Source organism: Strix uralensis, chromosome 4, assembly GCF_047716275.1.
Source record: "Strix uralensis isolate ZFMK-TIS-50842 chromosome 4, bStrUra1, whole genome shotgun sequence".
NCBI classification, from domain to species: domain Eukaryota; kingdom Metazoa; phylum Chordata; class Aves; order Strigiformes; family Strigidae; genus Strix; species Strix uralensis.
The window spans coordinates 121,384,080-121,404,931 of record NC_133975.1 but is presented as its reverse complement, the minus strand read 5'-3'; the positions used below and the strand labels follow the sequence as shown (position 1 = coordinate 121,404,931).

The 20,852-nt window shown below is 43.8% G+C and overlaps 1 protein-coding gene across 13 annotated transcripts in view; it reads left to right on the top strand.

The window, feature by feature from the left end:
• Window positions 1-9,427: 9,427 nt before the first annotated feature.
• Window positions 9,428-20,852, top strand: part of CDC42BPB (CDC42 binding protein kinase beta) — a 99,812-nt gene continuing 88,387 nt past the window's right edge. For 5 of the 13 annotated variants that reach the window (XM_074868843.1, XM_074868841.1, XM_074868847.1 and 2 more), the window contains exon 1: window positions 9,429-9,923. In XM_074868843.1, the coding sequence (XP_074724944.1) occupies window positions 9,746-9,923 (178 nt within the window). In that variant the 5' untranslated portion in view covers window positions 9,429-9,745. Of the gene's footprint in view, window positions 9,924-20,852 lie in introns of all 13 variants that reach the window. The other 8 variants (XM_074868842.1, XM_074868840.1, XM_074868839.1 and 5 more) reach the window with 3 other exon arrangements.

Sequence of the window (20,852 nt, the reverse complement as noted above, 5' to 3'; positions counted from 1 at the left end):
CCTGTTTCCCCCAGAGAAGATGGCAGTCACATGAGCCAGCAATGTGTCTTTGGGACAAAAAAGGCCAAAGGTATCCTGAGTGGCATTAGGAGGAATGTTGCCAGCAGGTTGAGGGAGGTGATCCTTCCCCTCTACTCAGCACTGGCATGGCCACACCTGGAGCACCGTGTCCAGCTCTGAGCTCCCCAGTACAAGGCAGACATGGACATAGTGGAGAGAGTCCAGCAAAGGGCGACTAAGATGATTAAGGAACTAGAGCATCTCTCCTATGAGGAAAGGCTGAGAAAGTTGGGACTGATCAGTCTGGAGAAGAGAAGGCTCGGGGAGATCTTATCAATGTATATAAATATCTGAAGGGTGAGTGCGAAAAGGAGGGAACCAGGCTCTTTTCAGTGGTGCCCAGTGACAGGACAAGAAGCAATGGGCACAAACTGAAACCTGGGAGTTTCCATCTGAACATTGAGAAACACTTTTTCTCTGTGACTGTGACCAAACACTGGCACAGGTTGCCCGGGGAAGTTGTGGAGTGTCCATCCCTGGAAACATTCTCTCACCCCTGGAGATATTGCCCACAGTCCTGGGCAACAGGCTCTAGGTGGCCCTGCTTGAGCAGGTGGGTTGAAGCAGATGACCTCCAGAGGTCCCTTCCAACCCCAACCATTCTGTGATCTGTAATGCAAGCAGTGAGGATCATGCATAACACCTGGACTCCCAGCACTTTTGAAAAGATGACCTCAACTTTCTACTACGACAGTGAGTGATTACGTTTGGAAGCTGTCCCTGAGATTCTGCTTGAGCTGAAGCCTGCTGTGAGTACTTTGCATTTGCTCTTAGAAACAACACCCAGCTGGATGGTTCAGAGAACAAATGTATTTAAATTAGGCATGTGGATTTGCATCTTAATCATGTTATCATGATTAAGTAGTACCTTGGTGTTACCTGAGGCAACCATAGGCTACACACCTAAATGAAACATGAAATAGTCAAACCCATTCTGCTTTACATATATTCTGAGTGCAGATTTTCACAGCTGCAGGGCAAATCACAGACTGGCAAGCAGCATTTTAACGATTGAAAGAGACAGCCTTGCCCAGGACAGGCACCAATTAATTGCAATAATGCTGGATGCTTTGAAATAATGCATCCTGTTCCTGGACCATCACAAAATTAAATTGAGGTCCTGTCCTACTCCTAGCATAATCAATAGCAAAACCTCAGGGTCAGATGGACATCAGTGGATTTCAATGAAGTTATGACCGTTTCTACCAGCTGAAGATCAGCCCTGGGGAGTTTAGTTATTGACATAGTGAGTCACTGCAATTTGCTGTTGACTCCAATGAATTCATGACAATTTACTGTAACTGAGGATCTACCCTACTCCTGTTTAATGTCAGGAACAGAAGCAATATCCATTTAGAATAGAATAGAATAGAATAGAATAGAATAGAATAGAATAGAATAGAATAGAATATTTCAATTGGAAGGGACTTACAATGATCATCTAGCCCAACTGCCTGACCACTCCAGGGCTGACCAAGTTAAAGCATGTTATTAAGGGCATTGTCCAAATGCCTCTTAAACACTGACAGGCTTGGGGCATCGACCACCTCTCAAGGAAGCCTGTTGCAGTGTTTGATCATCCTCTTGCTAAAGAAATGCTTCCTAACGTCAAGTCTAAACCTCCCCTGGTGCAACACTGAACCATTCCCATGCGTCCTATCACTGGATACCAGGGAGATCAGCATCTCCCTCTCCACCTCCCCTCCTTGGGAAGCTGTAGAGAGCAATGATGTCGACCCTCAGCCTCCTTTTCTCCAAACTAGACAAGCCCAAAGCCCTTAGCCACTCTTCATAGGACATTCCTTTCAGCCCTTTCACCAGCTTTGTTGCCCTCCTCTGGGCATATTCAAGGACCTTAACATCCTTCTTAAATTTTGGGGCCCAGAACTGCACATAGTATTTGAGGCGATCCTCTCAGAAAGAGCAATCACAACTTCATGCACTTCTGGGTTGTCCAGCCTAAGCACTGGGCCACTGCAGAGTCTTCATTTTTGCACTCAAAAAAGTCCCTGTTTTCCCATCACAGCTAGCAGACTCAGAACAAGAAGCGATAATCACAGCAGCTGCCTCCTCTTATGCTATACATCTGCCCTTATATCTCACGGTGGGGAAGTAGCTCTCTGAACCCAAGGCTACTTGGAGAATCCCTCCTTACTGCTCCTCCCATGGTGCTGCTGGTTGAAGGACCTCCTCACCTGGGACTATGGGCTTTTGGCACCATGTGTTAATCACTGCCTGGTCTTTTGTCACTGAAAACAGGGCTTTGATAAGACAGGTGTGATGCCATAAAATGTATGTTTGACACTGTCACACACACTAACAGACACAGTCTCCATGTCCATGTTAGTAGGAATTACACCCACACGTGTAATGCTGTGTTTGGTCTTGTCTGTGAAGTTGAAATCCCAACTGAGGCAGCTCATCGCAGATTTGATTTTCAGAACTTCAAGTTGCTCTAAAATATGTGGATCATTTCAAATTGTACAGAGACAACTATACAGAGCTAAAAAGAAAACAAGATGAAGGAGTGGGGACTGCAGAAACTTTTTATTACCAAGAGTGGTTGAGGGCTCGCAACTACGGAGCCAGCTGGAGACCTGTGCAGGACCAGCAGTTGTCCTTTCCTTCTTCACTGAAGCTGGAGAGCAAGGCTTGCTGCTACTCCTTCCAAGACAGGGTGAATGCCCTCCCAGGAGCATAGTCAGCCACCGTTCAGCCCCCAACCCCAAATAAGCAGGTGCATGTCCAGCTCTTTAGGGTCCTCCCCAGATTTTTGTCTGCACCTCCCCTTCATTCCTGCAGACAGCATGATCACCTCAGAGCTCTGAAAACTCCAGCTGGGTGCCACCACCCACTCCTGCAGCATCTGCCACCAGAGAATGACCAGCTCATCGCTAGACCTGAAGAGAAGGGGGTCAGCATGGGGGATGACAGGGAGCCAGCCCACAGCAGGGAGGTGGGAAGTGGGGATCAAATATCTCCCATGGGGTGGGAGACTGGCGGTGGCTGGGAGAAGGGGAGTCAGGCAGGGCTAGCACTCACACTTGCCTGCAGTGCTGTGAAGTTCAGCTCTCTTCTGAAATGCTGTCAATGTTGTTACAAATCTTGGTAATTGCTGGCATAACGTATGAGATGGAGGGCTTCTGCGCAGCTCTTTGCTGAGACGGGGTAAGGTGGAAGCCAACGATAGTGGCATTTGTGTAAATCCAGACTGAGTGTCTCTGGATGTGTAATGGTGCGGCCAAGATCAGCCTGAAGCTTGGGTGAAATCTTTGTTCGGAGCAAATGAATAGGAGCAAAACGTCTTTTTTGCACATTGTCAGAAAAGTCACTTTGTTTTTGGAAGAGGTTTTATGGAACAGAAAAGCGAGAATTATCAGGAGCAGCTTTTCAGGATATTTGATGCTGAAGTTGACACAGTTATTTTTTCACTATCCCAGGATACTCCGAATAAATTGAAGCCATTTTGGTCCCACCTCTGTCCTTCTGAACAGTGCATGGAAATTTATAATAAAGAACCATCAACTGAGAATGGTTTGCCAGGTTGTCATTACTGAAGAAGTAAGTGTTTTCTGCACAGTATCTCCTGCTGCTTTTAGGGCAGTGTACAACTGTATTTTTCCTGAATGCTATTTATGCTCTGCCCATATCTTAGAAATAGACTGGAATATTTTCTGATTTCAACACTCATTACCACACAATTATTCTCTATAGATTGTCCATTGTGGAGAGGGAACCAGGGAAAAGAATACAATAGAACTTGCTTTTTATTTTGATTATACAGTTTCTGAAAATCAAAGAGCACTTTGTTATAGAAGAATGAAGTGTGTATTAAAGTAACATTACTTAAAATGCAAAAATATTTCATTCAAAGCAGATTAGTTCTTTTCCTTGTAGGTAGACTTAGTTGTGCTTATCTCCATGGGAACATTCCTATTAAAAGTCAGTGACAGATTTTTAAAGGTTCGAGAGAGAATACTGGAGAAGTTTTATTTTTCATGTCCAGTCATTCCTCTCAAGACATAAAAAAATTAATAAAATGCAGCATTAATTTAAAATGCAGTATGAATAACACTGCTACTCTAAGTAACACAAGAGAAGTAATCCTACAGATTAGCTAAAAAAAAGGAACACATTTCCTATCTATTTTTTGCACACATCACCTAAAACTCATCTTATTCTCTGCAACGAACAGTACTACTGTCAGCTTGGCTGAACCAGAGTGCCAGAGTACCTAGCAAAAAATAAAAAAGCCCACAAAACAAAATCGGATAATCTTAGTCTAGCATCAACTCAGGCGCAAAAAATTGCCTCTAGCAACAGAATGCTTTTCACACTTTGTACAAAGATTGATCTGAGTCTGGCAGATGTGAAGTTGCAGTAACACAACACTATTAAATGACAAATGGCAGCTGTACAGAGAGAAAGACATGGTACTGCAAGATGTCATAGTTGTCGATAAGTATTTGGGGTTTTTAATATCATCTCTGTACCACTGCTTCCACCTCCTTTGAAGATCCCTGAAGTAGCATGAGTCTAAGGGGGGTTTTATGTTTTGTTTTGTCACTCTTTCAACACTGCCATGTGCCTAAACAGACTGGATCATTGAGCCAATGCTTTCCTTAGGATATTGTGGACTTGAAATCAGAACTGAAATAAAAATGAGCTGTTGTGTTGCCTAAATGTGGTGATGACATTCTGTTCCAGATGTCCACGACAATGACCTAATCTAAACCCCTAGTCCCCTCCACTTCAGTCATTTTCAGACAAATTGTGGGGAAAAAAAAAAAAAAAAAACAAACCAAAAAAACCAAAAACCAAACAAGTGGTCTCATAATGATTTTGATGGAAGCAGCTGCCCACTTCAGTTAATGCTGCTCTCAAAGCATGAATGGAATGGGAAGCCCGTTAATTTGATGTGATCCATTTCAGACTCCTTGTATTAAACTGCCTGTAATCAGGAAACATACTGATCAATAAGACTGATGGTTTCCTGAAACAGCAGCAGGGAGGCAAGTTCCCTTCTTTCAGGTGAACTTTAAATAGGCATAAATTATTAAGTAAGAAAACTATACAAGTAAGAAAAAATACTGAGGAAAAAAACAATGTGCTTGGGAACCTGCTGCATCTAGACTGGAAGAAGTGAGGGATTAGCATGGTTTCTTTGCCTGTGACAGCACTCTGCTCCCTAACTCCTGCAAAGCAAACCAGTCAGAAGTGACAGTATCCCTAGAAGTGTCTACTAATAGACTTGATTTTTTGCTTCTTTGGGGTTTTTTTTCTCTTTAAGAAAGCATGCACCAAGTGCAAAATCTTTTCATGTCCCAGTTTGCCTCACCTTCAGTTAAAAATGTTGGGTTATACCATCACTAAAATCTAGATACTTAGAAGAGCAAAACAGAAGCACTGCCAACAAATGCACTTAATGGCAGAATGCACTTAACAGAAGGTAGCCTGCCAAATGGCTTTGCTGCTCTTTTTAAAAAATTATTGTTATGAGAAAGCATTTTAGCGAAAATTGGAAATGACCAGACCCTCAGACCTTCCCAGCACTTCTCTGTGAGCAACTGCCTTTTCTTTCCTCCCACTTCACTCATCATCATGTGCAAAGACAGGAGCATTTGTGAAGGAAGCTCCCTTGCTCAGCTAGTGCATTACCAGTGAGCTGAAGCAGACAGAACTCCCTGGAAGCTGAAGCAGAGTTCTAGCATTCATCACCAAAAGAGCAGAGACTTTGTCTTCTTTGAGAAATTTCCTATGTACTTCTCACCACAATGTACTTCCCATCACACCAGTGGTAACTTAGCTGTTGTTGTTTTTAATGTTGAGTACATTATCTCAATGCTCAGGCTTACATGATGCAATGTCATCAAACACAGCCCCCACCAATAGACTATTTTTGGCTCTCAGTATGGATGGACAGCTGTAGATTTACACTGTTTTTGGCAAGAAGGAATTTTTTAGAATATTGCCAAATACAAACAGTGCTGGAAAGGTGACAGTTTCCTAAAAAATAATTCCAGGAAGCAAAGTCTATGATAACAACGAGATATAAGCCAGTCATGTTGCTTTTAGGCATGTTTAACTCTTTCTTATATTCTGCCTTTGGAACTCATTACTATGAGCTTTCTCTGATTTCAATTTAATTATGCTTTGTATTCTGAATCCTTAGAAAACTCCTCCCTTGCTGCACATTAGTCAACTTCTCTCTCAGTTAGAAATTTAATCTAATTTCCTTAATGAGTAGAATATATTTAGGTCTCCTAGCTAGGTTTTCTAGCTGTTCAGTCTCCCCTTTGCTTATTAATGTAAAAACAATTAAAACAAAAAGCAAATAAAATATTACAACTTGATGCTTTTTCTCTTTTTCTAGAATTATCTGTCTGAATGTGACAAAGTAGGTATCTGCAACATCTTCTTCACCTTTTTTGTTTGTTTGTTTTTAGCATGGGGGTCTTCATTTTTAATGAGCGATATTTGCAATTTCTGTTCATATTCTTTATATTTCTTCATCCTTCTCAATTCCAGAATGATCTATGGGTGGATTTTCCTGAAGTCATAAAGCGGTGACACAGCTATTTCCTGTTGCCATCAAAATTCTGTAACAGAATTTCTCTCTCTACTAGTTACTAAGTTACTTGGAGTACAGCCAAAAATAAAAAAAAAAAAAAAAGGGGGCCTAAGTTGATTGGATACAAAAAAACTTTTCAGTAGCCATATGGACTTTGTGCCTTCAGATCTGAGGGTCTACAATGATTCCAGAAAAGATACAAGTGAGAACCTGTTCACTTACATTTTTTCTCACAAGAGGATTTTTTAAAAATCAGATCAGTCCCAGAAAAAGGGGCTGTATTTTTCCACTGAAATATGCCACAGGAAAAAGGAACTAGTAAGATGGATCATTTAACTCATTTTAGCCAGATCAATTTATTTTTAGTATATGGAATTGGCAGAGATGAGTAACAGAAGCAGAATACCTTCATATACATTTTCAAGCTTATATACATTTTTAGTATGTATACCGAATGTCACTTTTCAGCTAGGTAGGGTTTTTTAACTGAAAACCTTGCTGAGAAAACCCAGCATTATTTACAATACACAAGGCTTCTAACTCTTCAAAAGAGTTTTTGAAATCTTTCAACTAATTCTGGAATATCTACAGTATCGCTCATAAATAATCCTGCACGTGCTGGTCTGATATACTAAACCTTCCTTAGTTGTTAAAGCAGGCTTCAATATCATCTGTCACCCATCTGTCGTTTTCCCAGCACAGGACCTGATTCTTCCCTGTGACTGGTGTAAATCAGGAATAGCTCTTGAAATCCCTGAATTCTACTAAAGTAAAACAGGCTGAGGAGACTGGAAACATTAGAGCAATTTATAGGCAAAAAATTGCTATTTCTTCATCCAGCTGCAGTTTCCTTTATAATCTCTTCCTTGCTGAAGGAGGTGGTGATAGTCACCATCTGCAGAAACAGATAAGAAGGGGAAAGATAGATATTGTAACAGGATCTTTAAACCTCTGTTCTCCCTAGCCATTACTCTGATCAACTGCCCGAAAAATGAGTCTCCAAAGTGGTAATAAGTGGAAAACATTAAAACTCTCCTTTTAAATAAAGCAACAGCACCAGAGAAACGATTGGGATTGTTAAAATGCTAAGGATCCTGCAAACAAATGTATCTGTGATATTAAACAGGATGAGGTCAGGTGAAAACTGTAACCAGGGAGGAACGCAGAGAGAGAACAATGAAAATTTTGAGATATTATATATTTTTTCAAGTGGATGTTTGCAGAAGGAAGTACAAAGAGGTAGAAGGCATTCAGGAAAAACAAAACTATTTTAGTCCACTGTGGTTTTTGTTATAAAATTGTGGGTTCTCGGTATAAAAGTATAATTCACAGGATCTTCTATCAAATTGCATTTTTTAGAATTAACAGGTCCCAACACGCCTGTACTTTCTTGATCCAGGGAGTAGGTCCAAATGCAGAGCACGGTATTATTACGACCTGAATAGTTCTCAGATATAACAGGTATTCCTGTCAAAGAGATATCTATCAGATGTGCCTGAGGGGCAAAGGCTCCTAGAAACAAGTATTTCTGTAACCATCTGCTGGACCTCTATGTCATGTTGGGAGCAACACTTTCTGCTACACAGTACTTCATCCAGCTCTGTCTGGTTATGCTTCTGGCCCTTTGAAAAGGACAGCTCCCCGTAAGCAACACTGGTTGGGTTTGGCCCAGCTGCTGTCTCTGACGGTGACGGTTGAGAACATTCAGGCCTTTCAGTGACAACTGACATGTCACATCTGACCATGAAGGACCCCTGGCAACTGTAGCTACCGGTGCAAACCTGTCTCGCTCCAGCTCCTGGAGGCAGGGGGTTTCCCAGCCCTGACAGAATGAGCACTCAGCTGCCTCCCTTTCCAGTGTGATCATTTTCAGCACACAGTGCTCCATCTACTTGCCAGGGGAGACAAGCAATGAAAAGGCATCCTTCCCAGTTCAGCTTTGCATCAGGACCTGATGGGCTGCATTCCTAGAGAAGTAAACTCCCATCTCAAGCTACTCAGCATCTTGCCTTAAGGTGATGCAGCCTCCAGAGAGAACAGTTCTCAGAGTAAGTTATAATGCGAAAAAAAGGGCACTGCAGTGTTTTGAGTGCCTTACATCGAGCTCCCTTCTCCTTCAAGGGAGTACGGCAGCAGCTAACACACAGGGCTCCATTTGCCCAGGCTAGCTGCTGCTTTGAAATAAAGCTCTATCACTGGGTACGTTTCGAAAGGCACAGAAAGCCACAGCTCCCAGTCGCCACGTCCTGCTGCGGGGCCTTGCCTACCCTGCCAGCAGTGTGCCTGTTGCCGAGGGCTCCACCGTGGCAAGTCCGGCCGCAGAGCGGGGCATTGTGGCCAAGCGAGGGAAAGGAAGGCCCCGCTCCAGCCGCGGCTGGAGAAGGTTCCCGAACCCCAGAGAAGGCGGCCTGTGGGGATGGCAGCCTCCGGGGTCACCCCCGTCCTTCGAAGGAAGCCACAGCCTGGTGCGGGCCTGGGGGCAGCCTGCCTGGCCGGGGCGGCGGGGACTCGGCCCCCGGCGCCCTGCTGGGATGCAGCGCTGGGGACACGCCCACAGGAAAGTGCGGACGGGAACGCGCAGCCCCGCCGCCTGCCCCCTCACACCGCCCGTGGCGAATCTGCCGAGCCAGCGCGCGGAGCAGGTAGACGCACGCGCTCCCCGCCCCCTGCTACGGCGCGGCGCTCGTCCCAATCTTCCTGCGCGGCTTCGCGCGGCCCTGCCCACGTCGGAGCGCGCGGACGCTGCGTGGTGGGCGTGGCCGGGTGGCTGCTCCGTGGGACGCGCCGGGCCGCGCTCGCCGGGGCCGCCGCTGCCGGGGGAGGAGGAGGAGGAGGAGGAGCGGGAGCTGCCCCTTCCCTGCCGCCGGGGAGAGGCCGGAGCCGGGGAGGCGGTGGCCGGGTCCGGCCCATGGACCGTCCGGGCCTGAGGCGGAGCCCGTGGAAGGAGCCGCTCGGCCCCGGCGCGGCCGTGAGGGGCGGGAGGCGGCGCGGGGCGCGGGCGGTGCGGCGCGGCTGAGCGCAGCGCCCCGGGCCTTCGCGCGCCGCCGTCCGCCGGCTTCGCCGCCGCCCGAGCGGGTCGGCCCTGCCCTGCCCTGCGCCCGCCGCCGCGGCACCATGTCGGCCAAGGTGCGGCTGAAGCGGCTGGAGCAGCTGGTGCTGGACGGGCCGCAGCGGCACGACAGCGTGCTGAGCGTGGAGACCCTGCTCGACCTCCTGGTCGGCGTCTACGCCGAGTGCAGCCGCGACTCGCCGCTCCGCCGCGACCGATACGTCTCTGACTTCCTCGAGTGGGGTGAGCCCGGGTGGGAGGACGGGGACAGGCCGCGGGGATGAGGGGGACGTGAGGGTGAGGGACGGGGCCCGGCTAGCGGGAGGGGGGGTATCCCCGCTGCCCTAATCGCCAGGCGAGGGGCGGCGAGCGAGTGCGCTCCCCGCCGCCTCTCCCGTCCGCGGCCGGGTGGGGTGGGGAGACGCCGCCCCTGGATGCGGAGTCTCCCCGGGGAACACCCCCGCCGCCAGCCGGGCCCTGAGCCCTGCAGGTCCCCTCCCAGCCTCGCTCGGTCCCAAGCGAACCGCTTGGCAGCCGGCAGCGGGACCAGCACCGGAGTGTCCTTGGCCTGAAACCCTGCTCGGCTTAACCCGAAACGTCAGGCTAATCCAGTGCTCCTCGGAGGGTTTGCTACCTGGGGGAGGGGAGCAGGCTCCGGCTTTGAAATACTGCTCTTGTGCCGGATTCGTTGCTGTTACGAGAGGGCGTGTGTGTGTGTCTTGAAGGAACAACAGTTACCGTTCATCATGCAGCCTTTTTAATTTGGCATGCCCCCGAAGGACAGAGCAATTCTAGGCAGCCTTTATAACAGTTTTGTTTAATGGTTTCCTACTGTTAAGCAGCCTGATAATGAGAAACCTCCAATAGTCTGGAGCGTGCTGACAAAAGAAAACGTGGATACTTGCGATAACGCTTAGGATAAAAGTTTTCTATCCAGTGTTGTTTAGTTAAAACTATGGACTACAGGTATGTGAATAGTAGAGAACCTTCCCTGCTGCATGCCTAAATGAATTTATGTTAAAATGGCCATGGTGGCTGACTGGTTTATTCAGCTGAGCAAGTTATGAATAATAATGTATGACGAAGGTGACTTAACTTCTCCATGGAATAAGAATTGGAGGGGAGGGAGGAGAGATCATTGCTCACGAGTATATTGTCCCGTTTATCAGCTGTTCCATGCATGTACAGTTAATTAGGCTTTTAAAGAACCCTCTTAAAAAAAAAACCAAAACAAAACAAAGGATTTCCTAAGGGAGAGGGAGGGGCCGATTTACTTCAGTAAATGCAAATGTGTGTCTTTAGCACTACAGACCAGAGTGCTAACATGCAGGGACAGCTGGTTCTCCTTAATTTCTGCGGGGACCACCGCTCTTTGTCACACACTAACAAACTAAGAGGATTCACTTCCTGGACTCTTCTGTTGACGTCAGTAATGCGATTGCCAACTGAATAATTAACCACTTTATCACATCTGCCCCACAAGGCTGCAGCCTGGGGAACATTGATTATTTGTTTTGTTGTGGGAGCGTCTTCGGCAATCTGGTTTTGTACTCTTGTTTTCAAGCTGATGGCTTGAAGGAGTGAGCACCTACAAACTGTTAAATGTGATAGATCAGACTAGGAGGGTACTTTGAGCACTGAAGTTGAGGAAAGGATTTGGGGCAGGCCAAAGAATGATATGCTTTTTCTAAAGCACTGCTGGTGGTTGTGTCTTACTGATTGATCCCTGCGTTGTCATTTGCTGTGTGATGGAGAGGCCGATTATCCAATTGTTTATAAAATCGCTTCTTTTAATTCTATTTATTGTGTTCACTGAATGTGAAAAGGTTACTGACTTGATGAAAAGTATAGCTCGCAATAAAAACAGTGTGTAGTTCTTACTGCAGTGTGGGATTACCCTAGTATAACAAAGTGCCTATTCAATAAATAATTGAAATGTATGTGAGCTACCATCTGGTGCTGCAGAGCAGGGATAAAAGTTTATAATCCAGGCTCTTGATGGTAAGGGGATGGGCCTAAATCTGGACTGCTGTATATTTGTTTTCCATCAACAAGGAATACCCTTCAAACCAATTACAGTTGATACTGTGTGTTCCTCCCTTTCCTCCAAGCTGTTAAAAACAAATAAATGCCAACAACGAGACACCTTTCATCTGTGTCCTAATGCCCTCACAGTATGTTTCCACTGACAAGGAACTTGTTTCTGCCTCCAGCTAATAGGGAAAATATCATGCCAAACACGCTAATCTCCCTCATGTCATGATGTGCAGTCTTAATTACAGCCTGATTCTCTGTTAGAAGATATTCTGGATTGATGTGCACAAGTTTTCTGTGCTGTTATGTGTCTGTAGAAGCATGAGAGTGTAGTTAAATATTTGGGATATACTTTGAAGATCAGTGTTTCTTTATCAACTAGAGACAGAAGGAATTTTCTTTAGACAAAATGGAGACTTATCACTGACAATGGAAATAAGCTGCATAGGTATTAAGGTTAAATTAAGCCTTAATAATTAAAAATAATGCTTATAACAAGCATTTCTTAAGTATTTTGGATTTAAAACTGGGTGTGAGGTATCACACATGTAAAATTCCCTTCAAATGATTCAGTGTGGCTGATGGACTTGCTTGCATTCTTAATTGTCAAGAGAAAATAAGAGTTCAGGTGTGGTAGTTGACGCAGAGTTTTTTCCTGGCTGTGGGGTGAAGAGGAGGTGCAGAGTTGTGTGGTGTTGCTGCTGGATGTGGATCTCTGCTCTTTGACAGCAGCATGATGCTACTTGTATTCTAGAGCTGGTGACTGTGGGAGAAGAGAAGCAGGGAGTCCAGAAAATTAAGTCCCATGTTTATCCTGTGAGACTTACGCCACCTTCTCTCTATTCAAGGTCTGTAGAAGCTTTGCACCTCACCTGCAGAGGCTGGTGAGCCCCAACTGGTGGATCTCATTGCTTCTGTCCTATAAATCCCACTGCTGCTTCCTGGCAGTCCTGCCACAGGCTTATTTCTTCAAAATCTTCTTCCTATTTGCTAACCATAGAAGAGCATAGGGTGTGGCTGTTCGCCTTGAGGCAGCTTGTGGCTTCCATTGCTTTAGAAATGTTGTAAGAATCTGCCATTTTAACCTTGGCAATTGTAGCTTTCCCAGGGTGAACGGAGCTTTCAAACAGACTATATTTTTTCCTTATACTGGATGTATAATATGAATATCTTTGTGCTAAGTATCTTTGGAGAAGAGCTAGCTGAGCTGCAAGTGAGGCGTTCAAAAGCCCTTTTCTTCTAGTTACTTTTATTTATAACTTCTGTTGAATAAGGTCTCAGCCTATTGGTATCATTGTATTGTTTATATAATAGATATTGAAATAATGCTCAGTATTCTTAATGGGAATTGATTCCAAGTCTGTTAGATAGCAAGCCCGTGTCTACGTGTTCAGAAAGAATTTCCCAAACCTGTGCTTAGCGTCTTTTAAACTGTTGCTCTATCTGCTGCTCCTAGAGTGAGAAAAGGTGAAGAATCCTAACAGTGAGGAGTCCTGTTTGTTCTAGTTCTACTTGCTCATGCTTCTCTGAAAGTCATCAGTGAAATTGGGCTGCTAGAACCCTCCTTCCTCTGAGGCCAAATTGCTTGACCAACTCCGCTTGTCCTTCCAGTTGTCAGAAGAGCAACCTAGCTGGCTTCTGGGGAGATGCTGGAACTGGACAGTCCTGGATCCTAGAAAGCCTGTAAAAGAGCCTGCATGGCCCTGGAAGTCTGTAGAGGTACTTCCCTTGGTAAAGCTGACCTAGGTCACTAGTGAAGACTACCTGAAGCTATTGGCAAGCGCAGAGGAGGCTGTGTGGCCTTTGGATTTATCCAATGGATTATGGTGCAGACCGGTGCTGTGGGTGGTATTGACCATGCACTGCAGAGGGAACTCTTAAAAGACTCTTCCTGCAAAAAACATGCTGTCCTTTGTTTCACAAGACGAGGAGAGAAGTACAGGAGTGCTGGAGCAGCATGGCAGCTCAGGTGTCTGCCCATCACTTGTCCTCTGGCTTTCAGACACAGCGTGTTCCTCCCTATGGAGTCTCTTATTGTATTGAGAGATCTGAATCTTTCATAATCCTGTGCTAGAATGGCTGCTTGCAGGGTACCTTGCTGGCTGGCATCACATTCGTGCTCGTCTGACATCACCTTGTTTTTCAGGAGTTACTTAGTTGGCTGTGGCTGGTGCTTACTGCCCCTTACTTCCAGTCAGCAGCGACTGGCGCAACCGGCTGCTCCATTTTTGAACAGCTACTTGGCAGAGTTTGCAGCCAGTAGGCAAGCATGTTCAGAGAAGAGTCTAACAGGAATGGGCCTTATTTGTATTCAAAATGCTCTTGGTGGTGCATAGACTCTTTTGCTCCAGTCTTTGTTTCCTCTGACCCTGTTTTGTACTGCTGGGCATGCTACAGAGGGCAAGATGGCACATGTCCCCACATGGTTCATTCAGTGTTGTCTCACTCCTGGAGTATGTACTGGCTAGTCCTCTCTGTGAGAACACCTCAAAACTGATGTCAGTAGTTTAGACTGATCTGAAATGTGAGGGTTTTTTTCCTTGAAGCAGGTGCATGGGATACTTCTGTGAACCGTTTCTCCTGATGTGTTATGAGCTGTCTGTTTGAATGCTGACTTATCTTCTGCATTCTCAGTTTGTGCAAGGTCTGCTACTCAGCTAGACTGGTATTCTGCTTTTTGGTGGGGGTGGTGGGTTTTTTTGTTTGGGTGTTTGTTTTTATTTTTCCTGAGAGGAACTTTAAGGGGGCTGAAGCTGTGGGGAAAGGAAAGAAGATTGCAGATGATTAGCACAAGCAGGCCAGCTGGGCACCTGCTGCTGAGCCCTTAAAGGCAGTCTGGCATAATAGACAGTAAATGCTGGTGTGGTAACAGCAATATATTCCCAATCTGGGCTAGAGGAGGGAAAAATGTGCATGCAGAGTGCTCAAAGTAACCTCTCTAGCCTAGCCTTGAGCTGCCACTTCTGGGTATATATCTGTTATGCTTGAGGCTGAACCATAGATGGAAAAATCATGTGTGAAGGGTTCATCAGTAAGGGTTTGCTGTTGTGCTGCTGCTGGTGCACTGATTCACAGTTTTGGATCGCTGTCAGGATTGGTGCTTCATGTTTGGATCTTGCTGCTTGGGGGGCTCTGTGAACTTTGCAAGTCTACTCCCAGACCTACTTTTCTTCTCGTCCTGGTTCTGCTTAAAGAGGCACCTTAACCTTTCAAATAAAAAGGTATTGTACTGGGTCCCCTAATGAGGGAAGGGAGAACCTTGCAGGGTGGCCTTTCTGTCAGAAGAGTGTAGAGCCTGTTCTCTCAGCCTGAAAGCAGTTGTATTCAGAAATGTAGGTGTGGACCTGAGAAAAGGTCTTCCCAGCCTGCGTTAGAGCATCTTCAAAACTAGCTGCAGGGTAGACCTAGTCCTCTGAGTGTCACAGGCACTGATGTACTAAAAAAAAGTGCTAGGTAAGGGTGGGAGCACGATGAGCAACTGAGTGTGCTACTGGTATAGGAGGCACAAACTGTCCTTAAGTATTTTTGAGATGACCTTAGACTTGTCAGACTTCGAGTTGCTTATGAGGATCTTTTCTTTTGGCCTTTTTGGGTTACAACAGGAAAAACTGTCACTTGATAACATATCCTATCTCTTGTTTTGAGGGCTTAAATTCCTCTCTTCTTTCTCTCCCTCTCCCCTACTTGCAGAAATACACACAGAAAGCCAGGAAGGGTCCTCAGGCTTTGCTACCTTGTTTAATGTCCTTCTCTGTGTGGGCAAAAGCTGTGTAGTGAGCGATAAGCCTGTTGGGCGCATGTGTGAAGTAAGTGTGGTTGGATAATAAGCTGATGAACAAGAAAACTGAATTTCAGATTCTGGCCTAAGTTCCTCTACTTTCATCATTTATCCACCAAAGCCTGTTACAATCCCTTATGGTAGAGCTAGTGGCAGGAGGGTGTGGATGAGGGCCCACTGGGGCAGGGTGAAGCTACAGGTGCCTTGCAGAGGTTCTGGAAAGGCTAGTGATGATGGTGGTGGCCACAGTTTCTTTGTGCACAGTGCAGTGTGAATGCAGCTGGAACCCTTTCCTGCCCCCTGAAGGCTTTCCTGTGGTCGGAGATGGGACACTGTAGCTTGGATTGTCTTTGCTAATGAAGTCTTTGATGGTCATCTGGCAGAATAGTGTGAGCATGGCTGCTGAATCCCAGTTTCCTGCATTCTCTGCCTTGACTAAACTGGTTTTGTTCTTTTGAAAAATACATGTTAGGATTAATTCATTTGAAGTAGCCCAGAGTGCCCTGTTAGCTTAGGTAGCACTGTAGTCAGGTCTAGTGACCTGAAGTCATGAGGTTCAAAGCCTGCTGCTGTATGTATGATGGACCCTTTACGGTACATCTGTGCTAATCTGTTATTTTTAGAATGAGACAATATCTTTTAATGACTTTTTCTGTAAAACTTTATGCTGTGACACATTGGCACTGAATGCCACAGACAGGTTTTGACAGTGGGAAAGTAATGTGGTCTGGAGGATGAGAGATACACTGGCATGTGCTGTTAAAATGACAGACATGCTGGCTGAAGCTTGTCTTTTGTCCCATGGAAGGAAGCTGGTATCGCTTTTTTCCTGTGGATAAAGGTGCTAATAAATAGCAGCAGTCTTTAGTTGAGAGATTGAGGAATTATGTAGTATGTTAAAGGCTGTGACCTATATTATGTATTTTAATTTTGTTTATATATGAAAACTCAGAAATAGGTAAATAAGTCATTGATAAATTTGTCTTCATATAGAAAAAATATACATAGGTAGAGAAGTAAGGTTTCATAAGCATCCATAAATTTTTTTCTGACTTGTTTTACTTGGATATCTAAATTATTTTTTATTGCTTTTTCATAGGTAATATCAAGATATAATATTTTGCAAAAAAAATACTTAATTTATGTCCTCAAAACTTTCATGCTTGGCACACTTATGCATTATCAGTGACAATGGCTTGGATGTTGGTTTAGTCAGCAGATTTGGTGCAATGAACTTTTTTATCAAATGAACTAACCTTTTTTTTTTGCAAATAATTCACATGTGGGAGTGAGTCAGTTTCTTCTACACCTACTAGAAACAAATGATTTTAACTGTGAGTCAGAACTGAAGAGACTTGTTTCATTAGCTTTTTTTAGCAAGTTGCTTCTACTTTATGGCTATATATTAATGTTTCGGGTTTTAGAAATGTTGATCTGTAGTTGAGATTAATTGTGAATGTTAAACTACTACAGATTCTTCAAGTTTATGAAACTTACATTTTATCCCTTGCTTGTAATTTGAGGCAATTCAAGCTGTTTTTAGATGGGTATTACAAAAAGGAAGAATTATAATACTTACCTAAACAATTGCAAATTTATCTGAGCTGTTAACAGAATATAGTGCCTAGGATTAGGAGAAATTTTATGGGTTCATCTTTTTCATTACCCATGTGTGAAAAGATGAATAGGATGATGGACCACAAGCAAATCTGTTTAGAAAAATAGAAGGGACTTGTTAAAGCTTTTTACTGTATTTTTGCCTTTGATAATGCTTTAAACAGAGTTGAGTTTCACTTTCTAAGTCTTTCATAAGGTACACTTGGGAATTCTAATACATTCTTGATGTAGTTACCAAAGAGCTTGTATCATGCTCACTAATATAGCCCACTGAAGTTCTAGTATTTTTTTTTTAAGAAAAGGGATTTAATTTTAAAAAGCTTTTCCAGGTCTAAGAATTTCTAAGTACATTTGGTCTGTGGTTCAATGTGATCTTAGCTGTCTCCTAATACTAAAATATTCCACTCTATTTTTTCTCATCAGCGTATGCAGATTGCCAGCACACAAGCTTTCATTTATAAAGATCTTTGTTCACTATAATGAATGTAGCTTTCTTCAATAGGAAACTACATGCTGTTTTCTTAAGCCCTGATTTTGCATAGACCTCAGTAATCATGTCTGTAGATATACTTAGAATGCATTCAGATTAAATGTGTGCATCCATCATTGCCAGCTGAGGCCTTAGGCATCCTGAAGTGCCTGAGATCTTAATTTCTGTCATTCATGTCATCAGGGTCTTAACACTGAAACCTGTTATTACTTAACCATGGCCTAAAGCTTCAAATGTGACTAGTACCTCTGGGTGCCCAACCCGAGACCTCTATAAAGGAGTCTGAGCTTTAGAAAATGGTGGGGATGTCTTCACCAAGTATTGAATTGTTTAAAAGGTGTGGAGTTTATCAATGAGGTGTGCATTAATGAAGGCTGAGGTATAGTTCTTAATTTGATTAAGTGGAGTGCCATTGAGGGCTGAATATGTATAGCTGCCTTTCTCAGAAAAGGTCAAGAAGAGAAAAGATCAGAAGCAGCATCAATGCCAGATATATCCCAAATTCTTTTTACCATTTATAATTGTTCTCCAACATAAAAACAAACATGGATAATTGTTTTGTGAAGTCCTACCTGAAATGTGTTTATGCCAATTTAGTGAGACGTGCATGTTCAGGATTTTAGAAAAGTCTATACAGAATTTTGTCTGGACTTTTAGTTCAGCTTAAGCCTGGGTTATATTGTTCTAATTTTTATCCAAAAATTCAGTGAAAGATGAAGTAATAAGTAAGATGAAACCAGTTGTAAACTCACTTTAGATATATGGAAGTCAGTCTTGAAGGAGTGTTGCAGCTATTCTGGCAATAATGTACTTTTATTTGGAACTGTGTAATTTTTGGGATGTGGATTCATTCTTTTCATAGATGGTGTAACTTCATCCAAAATATAGAAACCACTATAGAAGTATGGGAGTTCTTAGTATGTTATGATTTCCCTGCTACTGATGGTCCTTAGCCTAAGAACTAAACTATATGCCTTCCCTGGATAGATAAGACTTAAGGAAAAGCTTTGGGTCACTAGAAATTCTCCAAAGGTACATAAAAATAGATCATCCCCTCCAGGGTTTAAACCCTATAGTACTGGGACAAAGACAACAAATACCCTCTCCCAACAAAGAACCCATGTTTTTAATTGAAGGCATTAAAAACTTGAATCCCTTTTAGAGTTGTGCCAGGGGGGTTGTGAGGCGGGGGAAATCTCATCTGAGGAAGGACGAGGTTTCTAGTAATTGCATGGTAATACTTCTGGGGCATCTTGAGGAATTCCTCTGTCCCTGGTTCCCACCCTCTTCTGGAGATCCACATGTACCTTGGGAGTGGGTTGGGGTTGTCTCCATTGCCTTGCACACTTTTGTATTTCTGCTGTTGTTACAGCATGACTTTTGTGATCTTCATTTTGCACATCCTTCCTCAAAAGTTGGCTTCTTCATAGAGCTTTTCTGTGTGCTGCCAGCTTTATTGCTTCCCGTGGGACTTGGATTATCAATATTGAAAGTTGGAGTGTTCTGAGTATCTGTTATTTTACTGTAATTAAGATAGAGTAGAAACAGCAGGAGGGTGACTTTAGGTATGAAGGTCTTATTATCATTTTGAAATATGTTTCCAAAAGTTTGCTTTTTAAGATGCATGCTTAGTCCTTAAATTTAGTTCTTTTTCTGATAGAATTAGTTAGGATGTCATGTGTCATCATTCCCTCCACCCCCATTTCTGGGTACGATTACATGGCTATGGTCTCCTTGTCTCTTGTTAACGCTGAGAGATGGACACCTAGTGTGTGTGCTCTACAGCCTTTGTTCTGCAGGCTTCTGACTACTTTTGGACTGTGGATCCAAAGAAGAGTAGCAAATTTATTTTTTTCTGTGGCTAGGTATATTTGAGTAAGAAGTGTGGATTGAAAATTTTAAATTAAGGAATTGGGTTTCCATTATCTAGTCTGTGATCATTTGCACTCCATCTGAGCAAAAAGGGAATGTCATATCTGTCCATATTTTCTTTCTTTTTAGTTTGTATGTTCTTCAAGGCAAGGAGGGGATCTCACTGTACACTCACTATTAGTGGTTCCTTTTAGGATGGCTTTGTTGCCCTCCAACCCTCTCAAGTTACCCACCTAAAAAAAGGAAACTACATTTTTGTGATTCAGAACCTCAGCCTATAGGACTTATTGCAAGAAGCTGTGAGAAAAAAAGTTTTTACATGTACAGGTGGCTAAAAGTGATCTAAAGGTGCTAATGGAATAACCCGGTAGGTAGTAACTGCTAGATGTTGGGTTATAAATGCAGAGTGAAGACTGGAGTCTGTGGTATTTTAGCTTTCTGCCTTTTATGGGTAATATGGTATTTTTCCTAAACTCACAACACATCATCTTACTGAGCAAGCTTTCTGAGAAGTTGCAGAGGAGCTAGCCTGTTGTGTCACAGGGAAGAAGCACATTTTCCTTGCAGACCAGCTTTAACTAGTTGTAGCAAAATGCCTTAGTCATGTGGCATGGTATTGCCGCATGGAGGAATTAAGTTTGACTGCATTAACTGCATGACTCTGTTATGTAACTGAAGATTTCCATTATCAGTCAGTTCAGCCTTTGGTTTCCTGGGCAGTGAACATTTAAGTTGGGAATAATGACAATATTAAACAGTTGTTTTTAAACTGTGGTTCTGCTGGCCTGGTACTCCAGATAACATAATACAGGACAACATACAGTGGGGATACCTAACTGGAGGCTCTATCAGGCCCACAGACTGTCGTAATCTTACCCTTAGAAGTATTTACTGGTTATTAAGGCAACTGAACTGTGGTTATCACTCTGTGTCTGTTATTGCAGGCCAGCGGGATTTACTGGGTTGATGTAGAGCTGTACCAGCAGGGCTGTACTGGTCAGGCTTGACACAGGCAGGCAAGACCCAGTCAGGTCTACATCCATGGCTAGAAATAATCTCCGTGCATCCTGAAGATGACTGTGTCTGATGTGAATTGTAAAGACCAAAGACCTGACACTTGGAGAAGGAGGGAAGGGGGGGATTTTTAATTTTTAAAATAATTCAGTGATGGAGAAGCTTTTGCTGCTCTTAGGAACGGGCTTTGCAGTTGTTATCCTCAACGTTAAAGATATGCATGCATTTGAGTGGCTCAGAGCAGGAAGAGATGTGCCCTGGCTGATTTTGACAGAATCAGAGCTACAGGTATAGTCTAGTTATAAACTTCCTGTTCTTGTGAGTAGTATTAAACATCATAAAGGTTTTGTTTAATGTTTCAGGCACT